The 23,486-nt window shown below is 50.6% G+C and overlaps 1 protein-coding gene across 1 annotated transcript in view; it reads right to left on the bottom strand.

The window, feature by feature from the left end:
* The window catches only part of Sdk1 (sidekick cell adhesion molecule 1), a 952,579-nt gene that overhangs the window by 97,396 nt on the left and 831,697 nt on the right, over positions 1-23,486 (bottom strand). Inside the window, exons 26-29 of the mRNA XM_051161155.1 lie at positions 21,309-21,424; positions 19,173-19,362; positions 16,048-16,146; positions 2,569-2,763 (exon numbers count right to left, since the gene is read on the bottom strand). Of these exons, the coding sequence (XP_051017112.1) occupies positions 2,569-2,763; positions 16,048-16,146; positions 19,173-19,362; positions 21,309-21,424 (600 nt within the window). The remainder of the gene's footprint in view (positions 1-2,568; positions 2,764-16,047; positions 16,147-19,172; positions 19,363-21,308; positions 21,425-23,486) is intronic.

Here is a 23,486-nt window from a genome sequence, read left to right on the forward strand (position 1 = left end):
CAGCCTGGTCTATAAAGCAAGTTCCAGGATGGCCAGGGCTGCACAGAGAAATGCTGCCTAAAAAAACAAAAACAAAAAACAAAAAACAAAACACACACACACACACACACACACACACACACACAAAACAAAAACAAAAACAAAAACAAAAACAAAAACAAAAACAAAAAACAACCAAGCAACCAACCAAACAAATAACAATGACAATAAGAGGTAGAAGTAAGACCAGCCTGGGCTATATCACCGTTAGATGACGGATCTGCCTGCTTTAAAACTATCTTTATCCTAGAGAGATCAGACTGTCCTGCTTCCTAGAGCCCTGCTGTGAGGGTTAAACCTTCTGTAGGAGTGATGGGGGCCCCATAAACAAAGGTTCCCCCTACTTCTGCAGCCTCAGCCATCACAGCCATATTTGAATACATACGAACCTATGAGCCAAGATTAACCTTCCTCTTTTAAGATTTTGTTCTGGAGTATTTTGTCATAGTAACAAAAGGCTAACACAGGCTGACTGGCAGCTTGAAGCTGGGAAAACCCCAGAAGCAGAGGTGTGTTCAGTCTGGTGGCTCCTGAAGACAGGTAGCCCGAGCAGGCTGCAGTCATTGGAAACAGGAGGTAGCCTGGCTCAATCCAGGGAAGGCTGGTAGACCCTGGGGCCTGCTGGGAACTTGCTGGTTGGTTCAGACTATGGGAGGTGAGCCCTGGCTTCCTTCTGTTGGTGTTCACTCTTCAAACATGAGGGATGGTGGTGTCAGGGGCACAAGGCAGGCATGCTGGGTCTCAGGGCTACACCGTCCCGTTCTTCACCTAGCAGGCTTCTCCTTGACAGGGGGACTTGGTTTCTTCCCTGACAAAACCTTCAGAGGCTTTGGTGAGAGAGAGCTGGAGGCAGGAGCAGAGAGGCAGGGAGACTTGGAGATGACCCGGGCTCGCTGTGAGCTCTGCGTCAGCCCCTTTCCTCTGTTAGATTTAAGTGCTCTGAGTTCGACTCCTCGCCCCCTGAAGTGGCCTGCTTTAGATCGTGCAATAAAAGTTGTCACAAATGCAGCAGGGACACTCATTCACATTTGTTGAGCGGCTACATCACACCAGTGCCGTTCCTGAGAGCCTTGCTGATGACAAGGAAAGCCACTTGGCTGTCCTGGCCGCTGTGCTAACTACTCCACACAGGCCTCCCAAGTCGGTGCCATAATAAAGAGAGGCGAAGAGTTTGCCTTGCCCAAGGCCTCGCAGCCCTGAGCCTTGGGCTCCGGGTGTTTCCCGTGAGCCCTCCTGGCCCAGTTCCCCAGACCTCTGGGTCTGGTTGTGATGGCAGCATCCCTTGTCTGGCTTTTTATTCTGGGTACAACTTTAGAGTAGAGATTATCTTGGAATGGTAACCATGGCAACTAAGTGAACAGACAAATATAGTATTAGCTACATCTATGGTAATGATGAAGGAGCTAGTGACACTCTCTCGTAGATGGAGGATAGGAGGGTCAGTGGACCCTCACCTGGGATTTCAGCCATTTATTCCCTCCCCTCTCCCACTTAGCTAGCTGCAAGTGATCCTGGGAGATAGGTCCTAGATTACATAGAAGTGGAAGGCTGACTGAAAGAGAGACTCCATGACGTCATCACTTTGTGGTGACAGAGCTCTTAGGGGATCACCCACACACTTGCAAGTGAACCCCACCACCTGTGCACAGTAAACGAACCCAGTACACTCATTGGTTCTCCAAGCTGAGTTCTGAAGGAGCCTTTAGTCAGTCTATTGGCTCCCCCCTATTTAGTCAGAGTTGGTTTATGTCTCCATACCACCTTTGCCTAGAGGCATGGCTTCTGAAGACAGGCTCTGTGGACTTCCGGTGGAAGGTTTTATAGTGGTAGTTCTCAATCTGTGGGTCATGCCCTCAACAGGGGTCATATGTCAGATATCCTGTATTATGATTCACAATAGTAGCAACATTGCAGTTATGAAGTAGCAACAAAAATAATTTTATATTTGGGGGTCACCACAACATGAGGAGCTATGTTAAAGGGTCTGAGGATCAGTAAGGTTGAGAACCAGGGTACGAGACAAAGCTCTGTGCTACCCTGCGCTAGTTACACAGCTTCTCTGAGCCGCACTTCTTACCTCCAGGCCTCCATATTATGCCCTGACTGTATAAGACAGTGGCCAGGGGGCTAACAGTTGTGCCATGAAGACACTTTGACTATACGCCTAGCTCAGAGCTAGGGACACGGCTCATCAAGTACAGTCCCCGCAGACCACGCACGAGGACCCAAGTTTGAATCCCCAGCATCTGCAAAAGGTCAGACACCACGGCCCATGTCTTTAACCCTGGAACTGGGGATGCAGAGACAGGTGCAGCCCCTGGATATGTATATATGTACATGCACGGGTACCCACATATACACATCTGGAAATATATATACACACACATAAACCACACACACTTAGAAAAAAAGACAATCTGCCTAGCTCTATGTCTGGCACTGTGGTGATCAGAGGGGCTAACGAGACAGCTGTGTGCCCGCTGCCATTGTCAACGCCATAGCCAGTTGGATTTGGGCCTGGGAGCTCACCTCTCTTCTCAGTGGTGATTACTGTGGCCTCCAGCGGCTCGCCCCAGCCCTGTCTCGTCTTAGCAGACAGCCTGAAGATGTATGCAGACTCCGGGGCCAGCTCGGTGGCTGTGAACTGCCGCACTGTGGCACCCACCTCGACAGTGGTGAAGGTGTGGGGACTGCCGCTGGCCAGGCGGTAGGCAATCTGGTACCCTGTGGAGAAGCAGGGAGCAGAGTCAGGGAGTCAGTCGGCTTAGCCATTTATTTCTTTGCTTGCCCAGAAAACCCACACTCCGGACACCCCATAATCAGCCCTGATTGGCAACCCAAACACGGCTTGCCCTCTGTTCCCTCCTGATTCCCAAAGGCTGTGGGGCGCATATTGAAAAGGAGATCACACCCCTGGTGATGAGCTCTGGCTGTCTGAGCTCAGTCCTTTGTGAAACTTGCCTCACAGTTCATCCTTCACGGGAACAAGATCTGAAAACAGCTTTGTCTTTCCTCGGGATGCTGCCCGCTCAGAGACTAGCACCTAACCCAGGACGCTTGCTGCATTGTTCCCCACGGGAGGCTCTCATGAGCCCATGCCTCTGGCTCTTCCATCCCTTTCCATTCCCCCTCCTATGGTGCAGCCTTTCCCTTCAACCCAGTAGGAGAGGCCAGAGCCTGCCCTTAGCAGGTTATTTCACACTTCTCCTCAGCAACAGGGCTTGCAGTGGGGCAGGACTACCTCATGGCTGTGCTTGCACTACTCAAGCCCCTTCCTGTTTCCCCCTTGCTGTGGCCTTCCCCACACCCTCAGCTCCCACAATTCCAGCCACTCAGCCTCCCCGCCCAGACTTCCTGAGCTTGGAGGCTCCACGTTAAATAGTTAAAGACCCCTTCTGTTAATTTCCGTAACTCCAGAGTGGCAGGGTTGGGCTGGCTCTGCATGTCTCTCTGAGTTCCTTGATTATGAAAGGGTCATGGTTGATCAGACATTATTAATGATCAAATCCCTCCAACCAAGCAACCTCAATGCCTGCCTGCCGGCTTCGGAAGAAGCCTTGCCAATTTCCCAGACCCAACTGCGAGCTGTGGAGCAGACTGCCTTCTGGGCTCACGGACCACCATGTGTGGTCCAGCTTCTGATTAAAGCCAGAATGGATGGGGTGCTGTGACATGTAAAAAAAAAAAATTAATGACAACCCAAGTGTTCACGTTAAACAAAGGGGAGACTCAGCAGGGGAAAAAGAAAAGCATCAAGGCTGACCTGGTCCTCCAGGGCTCTGTCTGCCATGGGGGATGCCTGCAGGGACCAGGATGGAGTGTCTGCTCACCTCCCGTGGGGGCGTGGCACCTCCTACTACAGGGGTTGGCCTCAGGCAGTACATCTGCTACCACTCCTGGTCCTCCTGGCTTAGCCTTCGGCTCCAGGGGTTTCTGAGCTCCCTGGCTATTGTCCCTCAACTCTTTGGTGAGCTGCATCCATCCTCTGTCCTCCATTGGGAGACTAGAATGACACTCCCACAGAGGTCAGACTGAGCATACCTTGGGCCATCACATTGGTAGGGTGGTTATCACTGTCACACAGACCAGGCAACAAAACCCTCAGCCCCGTCTAGAGTGATGTCCAGTGTGCGTGAGATGCTAACACTAGGCCCCTGAATGGCCATCACGGCCACCGCTTGTCCCCGAGGGACCATCTTTTCTCCCTTCCACAGGGTCCAAGTGTTCTCAGAGTTTCCAGCAGCTGATCCAAGTCAACCTAGAGATGGCTGGTCAGTCCTCCTAGGCCACCTCTTCTCTCCTCTCACTCCGTTACGGGACGTGGAGCTTGGGTGCCCCAGGAGACACTGGTGTCAGGCCTTCAGAGACTCCTGCACACTTAGCATCATATTGTGATGAGATGTCACAGTGGCTGGACAGCCACGTGTGGCAGGGGTGGGGAGGGGGTGGGGACATGGTTCCTACAGTCTCCTACCAGTGAGCGAGCACTAAGAGCAGCAGCCCCCAGCAGGTCAAACACAAGGGGCAAGGCACTTGGAAAGGTTACAGTTTGCCCAGGGTTGCTGATGATGGGTGCCCTGGGCCTGTCCTACTTTCGCTTAAAAGGAAACCCCCACACTTCCAGAAAGAAGACAGCCCCTCTCGGCTCTTGCTTGCTTCCAGGAATGTTCAACCTTTTGGCGTTGTTATGGACGTTGTCATATACAGAGTTCATGCTTGAGAACCACGGAAATCATTGTGGAAAATCACTGCCCGGCTAAAATACTCCTGGGGGGTTACCCTAAAGTCTCCAAGTTGAACAAGACACTTGCACACCTGTCTTACAGCTGGCGCTGTTCCCCTAGCCATGGCTATGGAGCCAGTCCAGGCATCTTACAGCACAGGAATGACTAAGGAAAATGTACTGCCCATGCAAGGAAGTTTAACACAATTAATTCATGTTATGTTCCTACTTGTGTGTCTGTGCACCGTGTGTGTATAACATCCACAGAGGCCAGAAGAAGGCAAAAAAAAAAAAAAAAAAAAAAAAAAAATCTTCTTGAACTGGAGTTACAAGCAGTTGTACAGTACCCAGGATGGGGCTGGGAATCGAACCCAGGTCCTTTGCAAGAGCAGCAAGTGCTATAAACTACTGAGCCATGGTTCCGGAGGCATATAATAGACATGCTTTTTTGTTGTTGTTGTTTGTTTGTTTCAACCATAAAGACGAATGGAGTTATATTGTTTTCAGAGAAATGGATGTAACTGAAGACAGTCATATAAAAATAATAGAAAGTCACATATCATACTGAGAGAGCACAAATGAGAGATCATTTGTGGTTCTTGAGATTTATATAGATACATAAAATCATATATACATAAATACATACACATGCTTACATGCACATATGTTATAAAAGTAGAACTAAAGCTATCTAAGGGCCAAAGGGGACCCATGGGAGGGGAAAGAGAGGAGAAAAGAGAAGGTGGGGGAGGGGGACATGGGGTGGAAGGTGTGCCACAAGCAATATATGTGAGAGCTTAAAAAATTAATAACGCAACAAAAACGTTTCGTATTGTTTTAAGTGAGTTTATGATTTTGGGGGGCAGGCTCATAGCTATCTCGGGGCTCATGCAGCCATGGGCCCTACGTTGGATGCATCTGCTGGACCCTGTACTCCTCAGCCCCTCTGCACAGCCCCTCCTGGCAGAAGCAGCCTTCCACAGCTCTGCAGAGGAGATCTGCCTGAAATGCCACCTGGCTCTGTCAAGTCTCCACTGTTAGTTACTGAAAAGGGACCCTGCTATACACATCATCTTGAGCTTGAGCTTGAAGGGGGGTTCTACAGGCCATATCGCCCAGGCTGCTGGGGTTCCCCAAGCTCCAGGCAATGGGCTGTACAGTGCAGGCGCAGGGCTTACTTTGTGGTCAGTTCTCAATTCCACGTGTTAACTGACATTCCCAGGGGGAAAAAAAGAAAGAAAGAAAAAAAAGAAAAATCCTCCCCCTTGTTAAACATTCTCCAAGGGTGACAACCGATTAGAGGGTCAGTGTTTGTTAGCAGCTGGAAGTCAAGGCTGTACAAAGTGTCTTGGGCTATCTCAGCCCCTGACTACCATTTGCTGCCTCCCTCTGTGCCTAGGGTCTTGTGACAATAAAATAAATCCTCTGAAATCTACAAACAAGCCCTTGACTTCTGTCAACTCCCAGGGCTAAGTGTATCATTGGAGAGCATCTGCGGCCTGTAACAGTGACTTCCCCTGCTCTGCTGTAACCCACCTACCCGAGGTGGCCTGACTTAGGATCTTCTTTATTTGGTAGCTAGGAAGAGCCCACAGACGGTCCCCACATTGGAATGTGGAATTGGGAATAACCCAAATCTGTGTTCCTGGGCCACGCTCATATACTGATATTCTGCTCCAATATCAACTACCTCCTGTCAACGTGAGAGCGGTGTGTGTTGTTTTCCATCAATGCTTGTGAGCAGAAAATGGTAACCACGGCACTGGGTTTCCACCCTCTGCGACTGCCGCTCACCAGGGTGTCTGGGGCTCTTTGCTGCACCTGCAGTCTTTTTTCATGTTTTTTTTCCCTTCCTTGAGGGCTCATCCTCCTCTGATCTTCACAGCACTACCTCAGTTCTACAGAAGCCTCAGTTGCTGGGACCAACACTTAAGCTCCCTCGCCTTGGCTGTGACATGGGCGATGCCCGACCATGTCATGCCTATTGGATTAGCTACACCTGGTGCCTGTTTACTCGGAGCCCAGTACAGGACAGGCAACCTTAAAGTAGGATCCTCCATGGAATCATGTATTTTACAACCCTTTCTGCTTCTTTAGTGACCAGGGCGATGACTCATTTTTATAAAGCCTTTTTTGCTTTTTCTTATGATTTACTTATTTATTTTGGAACTGTAATTTATGTGTAAGTTGTAAGTGTATGCACGTGTGTGCGGGGGCCCTTGGGGCCTGGGATAGAGCATCAGATCTCCTGGAGCTGAGGTTACACTTGTGAGCCACCCATCATCGGTGTCGGGAATTGAACTCAGGTTCTCGGGAAGAGCAGCAAGCATCCTTAACTGCTGAGCCATCTCTCCAGCCCTACAGTTCTAATAAAGTCTGGGAATGAAGTCATGGAGTCAGCATTCATTATCGGTATTTTGGAACACTTCTAGATTGAAGCTGCATTTCTTTAATTAAAAAAAAAAAAGGCATTAATCTTGGTCCATGGTACCAGTCTATAGCTACAGCTATTCAAGAGGCAGCAGCACAATAGACTTTAAAGCTTAAGCCAGCGTGTGCTATAGAACGGGTTCAAGGCTAGGTAGGGCATGACTGCTTATCTGAATAAAATGCGTAGAAATCTCAGTGGCAGAGCCCCTGCCCAGAATCTCCCAGTGAGGGTGTGGCTCAGTGGTAGAGCACCTGCCTAGAATCCCCCAGTGAGAGGCTGGGGTGTGGCTCAGTGGTAGAGCACCTGCCCAGAATCTCCCAGTGAGAGGCTGGGGTGTGGCTCAGTGGTAGAGCACCTGCCTAGAATCCCCCAGTGAGGGGCTGGGGTGTGGCTCAGTGGTAGAGCACCTGCCTAGAATCCCATAGTGAGGGGCTGGGGTGTGGCTCAGTGGTAGAGCACCTGCCTAGAATCCCCCAGTGAGGGGCTAGGGGTGTGGCTCAGTGGTAGAGCCCCTTCCTAGAATCCCCCAGTGAGGGGCTGGGGTGTGGCTCAGTGGTAGAGCCCCTGCCTAGAATCCCCCAGTGAGGGGCTAGGGGTGTGGCTCAGTGGTAGAGCACCTGCCTAGAATCCCCCAGTGAGGGGCTGGGGTGTGGCTCAGTGGTAGAGCCCCTGCCTAGAATCCCCCAGTGAGGGGCTAGGGGTGTGGCTCAGTGGTAGAGCACCTGCCTAGAATCCTCCAGTGAGGGGCTGGGGTGTGGCTCAGTGGCTCTTGGTGGGAACCTTGTATCTCTCTTGGAAGTCCCTGACCAGAGAGCAGAAGCCAGTGATCTGGGTTCCAACCCAGCCCAGTTCTTTGCTTACCTTGGCCATGTCCCTAACCCATGTAACTCTCACTGCGAACCCTGAAAACTTTCATGATGGGAAGAAGGCTCAATACGTAAAGTGCTTGCTTTTCAAGCATGATAATCTGAGTGTAATCCTAGCACCCACAGAAGATGTCATGGGTGTTGGGGTGCCTGTTTTCCCAGTTCTGGGGAAGTGGAGACAGTTGGCCAAATCAGCAAGCCTCAGGCCAGTGAGAGACCATGTCTCCAAAAACAAGGTGGATACTGCCTACAGAATGACACTCTATACACAGGGGCACACATATGCACATACACAAAATAAATGAGTGAGTGATTGAGTGAGTGAGTGAGTGAGTGAGTGAATAAATAACATTTGGCACTCACCACGTATAGAGACTTCTCTATTTCAGGCCTTTCACCTACATCCACTTAGGCTTTGTAGGCTTCCATGGTGTGTATGAAAATAGGACTGACCACGTCCTTGAGCAGTAACAGGACAAGAGTTCCCTGTTGTTACACACACACATGCACACACACACGCACACACATGCACACACATGCATGCATACACACATACATGCATGCATGTGCACGTACACACACACACACACACACACACACACACACACACACACACACACCCCAATAAGAATTTTAAAATTCCTTTGAAAACTCAAGAAAAGCCTAGGTTAGTGGCAGACAAGAGGAGACCCCTGATATCATTAGTCCCCAGAGGATACGGCACGGCAGCCACATATGAACACCATCTACCCTGGACCAGGCACAGGCAGTCATCTAGGGACCATTTCAGTGTGTAGGCGGCGAGCACGGGCTATCTTGCAGACACTACGCCATTTATCTGAGGACTTGATGCTGGAACAAGGCCTGCGGTTGTCAAGCACAGCCCCTCCCTCTCACAGAAGAGGGTTTTGCTGCAGGGCTACCCTTAACCCCTGACCCCTCTTTCTCTGAAACAGAAAGAGAAGAATATTTATCTGGGACAGTCACTGTGTGGCCTCGGCAGATAATGTATGGAAACCACAAGGCACAGTGTCATTTGTCCCTAACTGCAGGAAATCTGGGTTATTATTTTCTATCTCCAATCCACTTCCCACACTGAGCTATTACCGAGAGAAAACTCCTCACCCTCGGGCTTCTGTTTGTACCTTCCTATTATTTTTCCCTCCAATAAATGTGGCATCATTAGCAGGCCCTGCACCCCGATGTGCTGAACATAAAAATTAACACCCGCTCCTCACCCTGACATGCCGAAGAGACTCATTCTCTGGGCCGGGGCGGTCTTTCCCCTGCGCATCTCCGATGAGAGAGGCAGCTGTGGGATAGTTCTTGCATTTTTGGAGAATAATGACTGATGGTGTTCAGAGCTAAGAGCGCTTCCGAGGATGGGGCTTCCTTGTAATTACGGCTGGCCGCAGCCAGATCAGAAGCATTAACGGGTGGGATTTCAGCGAGCCGGGGGTCAGGAGGCTGCCGGTGTGTGTTTGCAAAGAATGGCCACGCTTACTCGAGGGGAGGAGGAGAATGTGGCCTGAGAGAAGCCCTGTGTTTAAGGTTATGGGTGAATTATGATAATACGGCCAAGCTTGAGGGACACCGATCCAAAGGGAAGATTAGGATGCGCAAAGAGAGGCCTGCGACGGTTTCTGAATGCACTGGGAGGTGGAGGGGGCACTGTGCACTGGAGAAACGACAGAGGCAGGGCAGGGTAAGGCGACACAGCCGTGGGCAACAAGCCTCGGAGGGGTCCCCACTCCTGACCCTGAGAGCTGGAACAGTCGTCTGGGGCTTTGTCTTGACATTCAAGGCCGTGGAGAACCTTTTATGGGCCGATGGCCGACAACCAAAGGCTGTCAGTAGGACACAGTGCCATTAAGCCTTCATGACTGCTTGGAGGCTATGAAGCCCCTGCTACCCCTCCAACCCCCCCCCCCCAGCTCCTCCCTCCCCCACCCAACCCCATCCTAGGAGTCAAAGAATGCAGAAGCTGTCTAAGGGTCCCGGGAAGCCCTGTGCTTAGCCCATAATGTGTGGCCTTAGGTTTAAAGCTTATGAGCTTGAGGGCTGGGCTACTGCAGGGTTCTTGAATGGTTAGCACTGGGGGCCTTCTGATGGGCGGAGACAGGCGCAGAGTCTAAGATGTCTGGGCCGGGCTACAGCACAGTTCTGAAGAGTGCACGCAGGAAATCTGCTTTAACGGTACCCAAGGGTGTGTGGGAACACTCCGCCAAGTTGGGGGCGGTGGCTCTAGTCAGGTAGTTCTACAAACCCCCAAAGGAGATTTTGAAGCGCTCAGAGCTCTCCATAGTAAAATATTTTCCATGCAGCTAAGCAAGCGTTTTCTCCCTCCAGGCACCTGGTGCTGTTCCATGCTGTTAATCTCCCTGGGAAATGCAAGAACATGTTTTCATATAGACTGGGAAGGTGTGAGCTGCAGATGAGTCCACACACTTAAGCCACCCTGGGAGCCTGTGCTTCCGGGAACACCCGTTGGAGATTAAGTCAGGCAAACGGATGGTTTCCTTTCCACTGCAGCAACAGCTTGGATCCTTAGGAAACATTTATCTTTCTTTCCTATGGCATCTTGTGGTCTGGTGCACTGGCTGTAATAACACCCAGGTGACCAGTCACCCAGACGGCCATTACAACAAGAAATCTCTCAAAGACCATGCTGCCCACTTGACAGAGTTACTGCCATCTGACTTAGCATTTGTGTGAGATGGTTAATCTTGTCATCTCTGGAATCAACTAAGAGACATGCCTCTGAATGGAGGTGAGGGCATTCCCAGGAAGAATTAATTAAGGGGAGAGGAGCTCCTCCAGAATGGGCACTGACTTCCAGCACCCTAGATACAAGAAGACTGGAGGGAAAAGCAGTGCTTTGCCTATCTGCCTGTGCTCCTTGCTGGTAAGTGCATCTGCTTTTTTGTTGTTGCTGTTGCTGCCATCCTTCACTGACATTGGAAGCCAATTTCTTCAGACTTCCAACATCTTCCAGGCCCTAGGCACCAGACGGGGACTTCTGAGGTATCCATACTCAGGGACTGACCAGATACCTGGTTCTCAGCCTCTCCAGCCTGCAGCTGGCCACTGTTGAACTCCCCGGCCTGTCTAGTAAATTCCCCTTGTGCTATACACTCCTATCAGCTCTTCTACATAATGCAGACTGATACATGTAAACATCACCTACTTCTTCCATATGTGTTTGTGATTTTTGGTGATGGCCCCACCAGGACGTCGTACCAAACCGTAAGGTCCCAGTTGAGAAAATAGGGCAGTGAGTAAGAGCACTTTCTGGGCCAACCGAGATGTCATGAGTTCAAATCTCAGGTACCCATGTAAAAAGTCAGTTGTATGTGTATGTCTGTAGCCCCAGCACTGTGGAGGGCAGAGAAAGGAGGCTCACTAGAGCTTGCCAGCCATCAGCCTAGCTCCAGAGTCACTGGGAGCGAAGCAGGGAGTGATGGTGCAGGACCCCCAGGGTCTTCCTCTCATCTCTGTGTGCACAGGAGCATGTACGTGGATATCCATGGACACACACACACACACTCGCACACACACACATGCATGCATACACACTCACGCACATGCATATGCACACACACACACACACATACACACACCAAAAGCAAAGTGACGGCGAATAGGGGAAAACAATATGCCTTCAGTAACACAAAGTACATTTCTGGCCTGGCCTGACCTGGCCCCAGGATCAAAGGCCCTCCATCCCAAAGTGACAGGCTAGTGATAGGAAATGTCTGTCACATTTATTGGCCACTAAATGTGGCATATGTTTTTGGTTTGGGTTTTTTTTTTTTTTGACTGTTTCATTACACAACCTAAGGGAGGCATAAATGGGGAAACCGAGGTCCAGAAACCTAAGCGAGTTTTTATAAGAGCATTTAGTTCCTAGATGGCAGGCTGAGGTCTGAGCCTGGAGAGTGAGGCTTTTGGGCTAGTAACCATCACCCACGTTCTCTCTGCCTTACTCTAACACAGAGCCTGAGCCTCTGGGACAAATAACAACAATGCTCTGCAGATTACAGCTGCCTCCTCCTTCGCCTCGAAAGTAAATCTGCTTAAACAAATGGTCTTGCAAATTTGTGGGGTTTCCTTTTTTTTTTTATCATTTTCCAGACAGTGTCTTTTGTAGCCCAGGCTAGCCTTGAACTCACTAAAATAGCAGAGGATAACCCTTAACTTATTTTCAGATCCTCCTGCCTCTACAACCTGAGCACTGAGGTGACAGGTGTCTGCCACCACACTCTGTTTACTCATGGTTTCACGCATGCAAGTACTCTGTCAACTAACGACACCCTGAACCCCAAAGAGTAACCTTCCTGATGCTTCAACCCTTCAATACAACTCCTCATTTTGTGGTAACCCCCAACCATAAAATTATTTTGTTGTTCATAACTGCAATCATAATGTGAATATTTGATATGCAGACTATCTGGCATGTGGCCCCTAAGGGGTCAAGACCCACAGCCTGGGAGCCACCCCACAGTTCTTTGGGCACAATGCCTAGAGGCAAGAATGGCTGGACGGAGGTCATCTGTCTCATGTCTGGGCCTCTAGAAGCTACCCAGGTGGCACTCTCAACAAGAACACGTGAGGCGTGCTGTCCTCAGGCCCTTCCAATTTTTCAGGTGGTCACGGGACCTCACAGGTTCAGATCCGATGGATGTGACCCGGCATAGTGCTGCTGCCTAAATCTCACCATATGGTGCGAAGCAAAGGCATTTTGAAGAGTAAGTGAGAAAGGTTTAGAAGTGAGCTGACAGCCCCATCTGGACAGTGAGATGTGGGGATCAAGGCATCCTCTGTGGGTGCAGAGAGGAGGGGGCCTGCCAGTAGAGGCACATGGAGAACACATGGAGAGCACGTGGCGAGCACATGATAGAGGCATGTGGCATTCTTGCAGGAGAGTGTGCTGCAGGTTGACCACCCCCACCAGAGCTCCTGCTCAGTGAGGGGTAAGGAGGTGAGATCCACAGGTGGCTCCTTCCTGAGGGGGACCATGAGCCACCAGGTGAAGTCACGTCTGAGTGAAGGCATTGGTGCATTACCAGGATCCTGGATGGTGGGTCAGTTGTGAATGGCATCTTGTTTAGTTATTTGTTTTGATATTATTGTGCGTGTGTACATGCGTGTGTGCAGGTGTGCGCATGTGTGCCTGCACAGGCATGGATGCGTGTGTGTGTGTGTGTGTGTGTGTGCGTGCACACGCGCGTGTGCGTACAGTGAGCATGTGCATGTCCAGGCCAGAGGCCAGCCTCAGGGTCTGTCAGCGGTTGGAGCTCACTAAGTAGGCCTGGCTGGCTGGACAAGGAGCCTTGCCATCTTCCTGTCTCTCTCTCTTTGGAACTAGGATTACAAGTGTGAGCCACCAAGCCTGGTGAGTTTTTTTTTTAAAACCAGTTTTGAGGATTACAGACTAAACCACCCTGCAGGTGCTATAAATTCCTCTTTGCTCTCTCTTTCTCATATTGTCTCTTCCCTACCTTGTGTGACCTCTGCAGAGTCCCCACCAGCAAGGCACTCCCCAAGTGCAACCACTGCACCTCAGCCCACCATCCTCAGAAACCGTGTAAACCCTTTTCCTTAAGCACCTGCCATTAACTCTGCACTGAAAATGCCACCATTGCCTGTGGGACACAGGGAGCTGCAAGCCCATTAGACCCCAGCCCTATGGTCCACATGGGCCACTAGGCTCAGTTTTAAATCACATCACTTACTTCTCAGGGTGTAATAATTTCCTATTACAGAAGCACTGCGAACCTAGAGAGAACAAACCTTTATTCTTTTTAAGCTACCCAGTCTGCGGCATTCAATTACAGCAGCAGCAGACAGGAAGAGGCTGCCTGTGGATCTTACAGGAGGACCCCGGGTAAGAACCTGGCCCTGCATTTGCATGGGAGGCTTTGGTTAGCAGTGCAAGGCCGTAGTGTCCATCTCTGCACCAGGTCATGTGAGAGCATGCAGTCCCAGAGCAGCGATGTGTCCAGAGAGGACTGGGGAGTTAGCCATGACTGGGGCCAGAGATGGAGGGTCAGCAGGGATGGAGATGAGAGCCGGAAGCTTGGACCAGAGTGGGGCTCTGGGAATGTACTTCTTCATAGAAAGTAGTCTGTAAACCTTTGGGACTCCAGGTGACACACCAGAATTCTACCATGCTGCACCTCCCCAAATGTGGCCCGTGTTGCTGCGGCCTTCTGGGGACAACTCGTGGGGACTCGGCATCACCCAGGCCCATCCAAAAAAGGCAGGCAAGCACACCACAAAAACGTGCTTTTTTGGGCCTCCTTCTCTGGGCTGTTGAAGATGCATGGGTTTGCAGACGTGTGTGTGTGTGTGTGTGTGTGTGTGTGTGTGTGTGTGTGTGTGTGTGTGTGTGTGTGTGTGTACCTGTAAGGTACTGACCACAACCTCAGGTAATGTCCACCTTGCTTTTTGAGACCAGTGCCATTCGCCTTTTGAGACAGCGCCTCTCACTGGCCTGGGACATCACAATATGGTGAGGCTGCCTGCCTGGTGAACCCATAGTGTCCACCTGTCTCCATCTTCGCCGTGCTGGGATTACAGGCATGTCCTACGATGCCTGAATTCCTTTTACACGGGTTTTAGGAGACCCAACCTGGTTCTCATGCTCGAATAGCAAACACTGCTGACTGAGACATCTCCCCAGGCCTCAATCTCATTAAATTGTTTTTTGAGATTTATTTTATGTATATGGATATCTTGCCTTCATGTATGACTGTGCTTTGCATATCGTCATTTCCTGTCAGGCACAGGGAGCTGCAGACCCATTAGAGCTAGCGATGGTTGCTAGCTGTCATGTGGGTGCTGGAAATCAACCCCAGGGACCTCTGAAAGAGCAGCCAGTGCTCTTAACTGCTGAGCCTTCTCTCCAGCCCCTGACTCTGTCTGTAATAAAAGTGAGATATCTTCTTCAAACCAAGTCGTAGACTGGCAAGGTCACAAGCGGCTAATAGCAGTGACCCTTGTCACCTGCTCATCACTTCGGGTGAAGAAGTTCCCTGGAAATTAATCGCCCACTCTCTCCGAGTCTCCTGTGAATGGGGACCAGGTAGCTGTCCCTGGGGACTTGGGTCTACCCTGTGACTTTTCTCTTGAAGTGCCTGGTTTTCCCTGTGTCACAGTTTCTAGCACACACACGGCACTCACCCATGATCCCTACTTGGCCCAGCTCTGGATGTGTCTCTGCTCTCAGGCGGAAGGTACCAGAGTTCCCTCCCCTGCTCCCAGGGCTGTGGAAGTCACCAGCCCCTCCTGGGCTCCACTCAAAAGCAGTGTTTCACCCATCCCAACCGTCATCCGAGACTGGCTCGCAGGACAGTCAGTGACTCTGCATGTGTAATATCAGTTGAGCGATCTTCCTACAGTTGGCGTGGGAGACCTGAGGATTAGCGGGCCTAGTCCTGTCTCCCACCAGGCCATAGTAACGAACGTGGAATCTTTACTTTGACTTAGTAAGAGGATAAGGAAGTAACGGTATTGATGATGCTCCAAAACACAATTTGCTGGCTTTCCATCATTCGGGTCAGAGCTGCATCTCTGAATGTGAAGTTGGACACCTGAGGTTCACACGCCACCCCACCACCCTCTCCCATGGGTCAGTGCAGGCCTTGTGGTGGATGACGGGACTATGAAAAACAAGCCTGCCATTTTCCAAACACCCGTCGGCACAGCTTGGAATGTAAGGAGGCCTGATTACGGATGGGCTTACCATGGACCGAAAACAGATGGAGGGGAATTCTGGGTTAATAAAATGTAAATTTCATTCCACAAGAAAGCCTAGGTGCCCTGCTGGGGAACAAAAGAAGCTCCTGATTCTCTGTGTTTGGGGATGGCGCTGCTGTTGACACAATTGTGTCCTCCACCCACCTCACCGTCTAATAGAATCAGGAGAGAGCAAATGTCCTGCCTATTCTCTCCAGCTCCCCATGTCCCCCCAAAGTGTTCCTTACCCAGAATCACACCATTGGGCTCCTCCGGGGGCTGCCACACAATCCGCACGGCAGTAAGTCTCACTTCAGGGAACACCAGCCGCACGGGGGGACCTGGGGCTGAAGGAAAACACAGTGAGAGAGTGTGTTCTGTGGACCAGCCCCATTCTCTAATGACCACTGTGGCTCTCCTTGAGGAGGGTCCCACGTTTTCATTTTTTAAATTTATGTTTAAAAACCAATTTGCCCTTTAAAAACATTTATTTATTGTTTATGCATATGTGTCTGTGATCTATGCCGCACGTGTGTAACTTGAGTCCAAGGAGAGCAGAAGAAGGCATCAGACCTCCTAGGAGCTGGAGTTACAGGCAGTTATGAGCTGCAGGATTTGGGTTCTGGGAATTCCTCTGAAGGAACAGCAAACATTTTAACTAACTGCTGAGTCATCTCTCCAGCCTCCCCACCTCGTTCCCTTTAATTTTTATACCTGGCTTTTATGTGGCTTTTAGGGGATTTGAACTCAGGCCGTTTACTGTTTTCAATGAAGGACTCTGGACCCTTGCTGCCTCCATGTGACTCCCTAATGATTTTGAATCCTGAGCACCTGACTTAGAAAACCACATCCTGACACTACACTTGTATGACACAAGAGAACAGCTCGTGGCAGCACTAGCCCGAGGGTCACCTATGACGCTGTAGTATTTCATCAATAAGGGTCCGGACGCCTTCGCTGGGTTTGACATTTGTTTGGCAGCTAAGGACGTAAGTACCAACTGCCATCTTAACAGGCTCTAGAATCACCTAGGAGACACACCTCTGGCCTTGTCTGCCAGGGAGTGTCTAGATTAGGTTGATTGGGATGGGGAAGACCCACCATAAACATGGGCGGCACCATTCCCTAGGCTGAGGTCCTGGACTGGATTAAATGGGGGAAAGTGAGCTGAGCGACAGCATCTGCCTCTCTCTGCTTCCTGACTGTGGTTGCCATGTGATCATCTTCTTCACACTCCTGATGCCACGCCTTCCTACCACAACGGACTGTGCACCCTCACACTGTGAGCAACGTGAAGCTTCCCCCCACCCCTTACATTGCTTTAGTAGTTGGTTACAGCTACAACAAAAGCAACCAGCCCAACAGATGGAGCATGCTGACAATCGACGCTCGCCTCACTTGTCTGCTCGGTATTAGAATATTAAGAGCCCGCGCTCACAGGTGCGCGTAATAACTCTTCTGCATGTGTGTGTGGCTCAGTGCACCGATAGTTTAAAACGCAGTTATGTCTTGTGGAACGATTGAGTAATAGGGTCTCAGCCCTCATAAAAATATATTTGCTTAAACGGACAGGCAAGTTAGTGTGCGGCCAGGGCGAAGACTTCTCACTGGATGTAATCACGGGTGGATCTGCACGTAACGGCACGGAGCAATCGATGTGGAAGAGGACCGTGGGGAGTGTCCATTCTGGGTGGGTGAACTTGGACGTGTGTAGTGACACCTATACATGGGTGAAATAAATGTTCATTGGAGGCCACGGGCTGAAATGTCAGGCCTAATTAATAACACCGGTGTGACATAGATAGCAACGGCCTCCCAGACGCTCCCTGAGGCTGAATGGATCGCGTCAAAGTGAAGAGAGAAGACATGTTTATATAAATAATACAACAATAAAAGAAAGTGCCTTTTAGAAAGAGTGATGGCAGTGAACACCGAGGGACAGTTTCTAAACACTCTCTCCTTTCTTTTCCTAGGACTGAAACGGGAACACAGGGAAGATGGGGACAGCCTGCACCTAGTACAGCTCAGGCACTATGTCCCCTGTACCTTCCATCTACCCCTCAGCCCAGGCACTATGTCCCCTGTACCTTCCATCTACCCCTCAGCCCAGGCACTATGTCCCCTGTACCTTCCATCTACCCCTCAGCCCAGGCACTATGTCCCCTGTACCTTCCATCTACCCCTCAGCCCAGGCCTTAGAGGAAGCTGAAGGAATCGTCCCACAGAAGCAGTGATGGTTGTGAGTAGACCACCTCCGAGACAGAGCCCTGGGCATGCCTGTGACGTATTTCCTAGATTAGGCTAACCAAGGTGGGAAGACCCATCCTCGATGTGACTGACACAGCGCATGGGCAGGGGTCATAGACTGAACAAAAGAGGACAAAGTGACCTGAACATCGGACTTCATCCCTCTCTGATTCCTGACTGTGACTGAAGTGTGATCAGCCACCTCTTACTCCTGTTATCGTGCCTTCCCACCATGATGGACTGTAAACCCTCAAACTGTAAGCCAAATCAATCCTCCCTCCATTAAACTACTTCTCGGGCGTTTGCTCATAGCAATGAGAGAAGAAACACGGAGCCAAGGCCAGGTCTGCGTGACGTGTGACCGGGGGAGATAGGGATCTTTCCGCGGACCAAGTAGAGCATGCTGTGGCTCATTATCCATTGCAAGAAGGTGCGTGAACAACCCTGCTGTTGTTTCCATTCTGTCAGACACTTTTGATCCCGAGGTGGGTGTTTGGGCAGATTGGTATTTCCCCCCTAACATATTCATTATGGCCTGTTTAATAACGAACGTGTGAAGGAGCTAACCTTTAAGTGTTTGACATCTGCAAAGTGGAAAAACATATTTACTGATGATTTAGACTTCCATAAAAACAAAGCCAGCAAGATGCGCTTGTTAGTCAAATCTGGAGGCACCAGAGCTGGGGGACCCCTGGGTGCTGTCAAACACGCTGCTCTTTATGCTGCAACTTGTAATTAAGAATCTGAACGCAAATGGTGAGCCCAGCCGTCCCCTTGAGAACGGACACACGGGTCCGGAAAGGAGTTCCCATCTAGATCTGTAGAGCTGTTACTGAGTGGGTGGGACCATGTTTCATAACCTAGGCAGCCCTCTCTAGCCCTGCCCACAGCGTAGTTAGGATCCAGGTCCCTCATTGTCCATAATCAGGCCATAAAACTCCTCTCTGGGCTCAGCTTTGCCACATAAATGTCCAGTGACTTGAAAACAATTTTTTTGTTGTTGTTGTTTCCCTTAAGTAGGAAAAAAAAAGAAGTGGTTGAAAATTTATATTAAAAACAACCGCAGTCTGAATCGTTTGGATTGGAAAACTAGGCCAGAAGGCAGTGGGACCAGCCGTGTACTTACTGTCATCTTTGGTCCGCTCCAGGATGAGGGGCAAGCTGGGGACGCCATTCCCGATGCGTGTGAAGGCCAACACCTGGAGCTCATACACCACGAACTTGCGCAGGCCAGCCAGGAGAGCGGACTGTGTGTGGTTCCCTCGCAGCACATGGCTCCTGGGCTCTGGGTCCAGGTCTTTGGCACGGTATAGAATCTGAAGTGTCACATGCAGATGGTTACGGCTAAGTGCGCTCTCAGAGGGGGGACTCCCCGTGCACAGCAGACCAGCTCAGATCCGACCGGCAAGGACCACTCACCTTCTCTATGGGGTGGGGGGCAGCTGTGTTGAGAGGTTTGGATCTCATTTCTATCCACTGGCAACGAGGGGGAAGGTGGCCGTGAGGGAACATATACTCCAGAAGAGTGGCTGGAGTCACACAGCTCTGCCCACAGCTTGGTGATTTGGCTGCCTGGGCACAATTTGGCAAGATCTAAAACTCTCAACTAGAGCCGTGCCAAACGTTCGCACTGAAGCATGGGGCTTGGACTTTGCTTCCTATAAATGGAGTCGCTTGATCTCCAAAAATTGGGGCTCCTGCATCAACAGCAGACTTGCCTTCCCCCCCCCCCCCATGAACCCGAGGTTTGCCCCTACTAGTAGGGATGACCTGAGGTGTGCTCCTCCAGGGCCTCCTCTGACTCCTCCCCTCAGTCCTCCCTCTAAGCTCATTCCCAGAAAGTGTTCCTCAGGGTAAGTGATCCGAAAGCTATCAACGAGAGGTTCCCTGGGGAGACATTTGCCAACAGCACAGGAAGCATTTCACTATGGGAACCAGAATTGCGGCAGGGGGCGCTTGTCCACTGGACCGACTCAACAGGAATGCCATGTAGCAGGAGACTGTCGGTGTGGTGCCTCTGTTGTATTCTCTGGAATGCCATGTCCCCTGGGAGTGCCACACAGCATGGATCCAGAAGGGAGCCACTGGGATACTTATGGAGGGGGAATGCATATGAGGCCAAAGGAAAGCAACTGGGGGGTTAGTGACAGGAGGGCAGCTGCTGGGCACAGTGGGTAAGCCTGTCATCCCAACACTGTGCAAGACCAGTCAGGAATACTGCTATGAATTCAAGGTCAGCTGGTGCTATGTAGTGAGTTGCAGGCTAGCCTGAGCTACAGTGTGAGATCCTGTCTGATAGCCACCTCTCCCCAAAATTTAAGCAGAAAAAAAGTTACTAAAATACAAGAGAGGAAAGAATGACTAAAACCCACTGAAGATATGTAGAAGGCATTTTCTTGCTATTGTACTAGAGATTGAATCCAGGGACTCATGAATCCTGGGAAACCAACTGGTCATAAAGCAACACCCCAGCCCCTCACTGGGGGATTCTAGGCAGGAGCTCTACCACCGAGCCACACCCCAGCCACTCACTGGGGGATTCTAGGCAGGTGCTCTACAACTGAGCCACACCCCAGACCCTCACTGGGGGATTCTAGGCAGGGGCTCTACCACTGAGCCACACCCCAGCCCCTCACTGGAGGATTCTAGGCAGGTGCTCTACCACTGAGCCACACCCCAGCCCCTCACTGGGGGATTCTAGGCAGGTGCTCTACCACTGAGCCATACCCCAGGCCCTCACTGGGGGATTCTAGGCAGGTGCTCTACCACTGAGCCACACCCCAGCCCCTCACTTGGAGACTCTAGGCAGATGCTCTACTGCTCCAGTTCAGTTGATCATCCCACGAAAGCAACATAGCATTAGTGACTAGATCCAGAGAAGCCTATTGTTCTGCTTGGGAGAGTAGAGCAAGAGAGAGAGCCAGGGAATCATATTGGTCACCTTTGAGAGAGGAGAAAGAAGTAGGAGGTTTTAAAGAGTCTAGGTAGTAGGACGATGCAGGAGACAGAAGATGCATCCATTCATGCTTTAAGGGCCCAGGATGCCTTAGCCAGAGCAAGCAGAGGCAGGACCTGGCTTGCTGGTCAGGGTCCCACTTGTATTTGCCTCCTGACTGATGATGTCTTGGAAGCACTTCTCCTAGTCCTTTTTTCCCCCCCCAGACAAGATAGCAGACAAAGTCAGGAACTGGCCCAAGTAGCAGATCTGTAACATCTTCCCCACCAGTCTGGAAGGCAGAGCAAAGTCACCATAAACACATACCTTGTAGCCCAGGATGAGCCCGTTCTGGTCCTGCTCAGGGACTGAAGCCCATGTCAGTAGGATCTGGGTGGAGCTGACAGCCTCTGCAGACACATTTTCTGGAGCAGCTGAAGGGACTGCAAGAGATCGTGTCACACGATTGACATCGGCAACTTCTGGCCTTCTATGAACAGAGGGGCATTTACACACACGCATGCACACACATGTACACATGTGCACGTGCACACACACACACACACACACACACACACACACACACTGTTCAGGCTGTCCTTGAAACAACAGTGGCTCTAGTGTTCTGTGGGGATCAAATGAGCCTGCAGGTGCACAGCACGTATGCAAATCTCTTTAATATGAGCAACAAATTCCGTAAATCCCGGGTATTTATAACTCAATTCTACCTAAGCTCGGCCAGCAAGAAAATGCTCTCCGTCTGTTTTGTGTAATAACTTAAAGAGATGTAGGCTTTTGTCTCAATAGGAAGGTCCATGAGGGCTGGACAGAGGAGGTTGCAGGGAGGGAGGGTGGGGATGGTCAGGGGGCTGGACCCTAGGGATTCTGTTACTGCATATGGGGAGAGGGTGAGGGAGCCTTGCCTCATCCCCGAGTCTCAGATCCCTAATTGAGTTTGATCCTGCCTGATTAGTGGAGATACAAACAAGAGTTAAGGTGGATCTGCTTGGTTGTGTGTTCAGCATTCTCAGTGCTTGGGATGGAACCTGGGGCCTCGTGCATACTCGGCAAGTATTCAACTATTGGGCCATAGCCCTGGGCCTGGAAATGTAAGGCCGAGGAGGACTGTATATACATATTTATGTATGTATGTATGTATACATACACACACATGTATGTGTGTGTGTGTGTGTGTGCGTGCGTGCGCACATGTAAAGACCGGAGGTCAACTTTGTTCCTTAGTCACTATCCATTTTAGTTTTCAAAACAAGGTTTGTCAATGTGTCCACAGCCTGGGGCTCACAAATTAGGTTAACTGGCCAGAGGGCCAATGAGCCGCAGCAATCCTCCTGACTCCATGATTACAAGCATGAGCCACAACAGCAAGCTTTTAACATGGGGCTCTAACTCGGGTCTTCATGCTTGCAAAGCATGCACATTACTGACTGAGCCACCACCTCAGCCTTAATATGTATCTGTTCTTGAGGCGGCACTTGCTGTATACCAGGCTGGCCTGCAACTCACTATGTAGCCCAGGCTGGCCTCAGTCTTTCTACTTGACTTCATTTACATGGCTGTTTTGTAACTGGGTTACTTGCAGGTTTTGGCCCTTGTGTGTGTAACACAATTCTCCTACATTTAGGTAATCTTGTCTCAGTTTTCTTGAATGGAACCAGCTGTCTTGCTGTGTGTGCGCCAGGAATCAGATGCAATGTGACTATAGACATCATCGGAACTTTGCAGACAAGTGTTTTATGTTCTGTCAGTCCTATCTAGTCTGTGGCCTGCCGGCCACATGTGTCCTGTGATGGCTGTGAAGGTAGCCCAACACACTTGGTGATACCACATCCCAATGTCGAAATGTCGGTCAGGTCACTCTGTTACAGAAATCACCATTGCTTTGAGAATTTGCTTATGGAACCTGTTAACATGCCAAAGCTTGCCCACACAGGGAAGGATGGAACGGGGAGGAGTACTCAAGTGGTCAGAGGCTGCACCATTTAAAAGAGTGCCTCAGCAGAGTACAGGGCTGCCCTGGACTTGGGCCTGAGGGTCACACCTTGTCCCTTCCAGAGCCGAGGAAGGAGGCACATTTCATGGCCGTCAAATCTTTCAGGTGTGACAGGTCTTAGGCATCTGCCTCTGCAGTGCTGTGTGGGGTGGGCCACTCTGCCAACGAGGCAAGGAAGCTTGGCAGGCACTACGGGCGTGCAAGGGCTGTGCTACAGGAAGGTCACTGAGATGCAAGCATAAGCCAAGGAGGCAAGCGCAGGCTGTTGAGGATCCAGGACAGAGCCCGCCCTGCCCTCCCCCCATCCTACCCCTCACAGGCCACAGGTCCCTGAACATCTGGGACAGGCTTCCGGAACTGTGAGGGACCACGCCTGTTACTCCAGCTGACATCTGGGTTGCTCTGCCATGCCACAAGGTTATCCAGCTTTTCTTTTTTCATGCCTTTTTATGTGTGTACTTGTGCATGAGTGTGTTGGCCTCTGTATGTGTGTG

This window comes from Acomys russatus, chromosome 19 (genome assembly GCF_903995435.1).
Source record: "Acomys russatus chromosome 19, mAcoRus1.1, whole genome shotgun sequence".
NCBI lineage: Eukaryota > Metazoa > Chordata > Mammalia > Rodentia > Muridae > Acomys > Acomys russatus.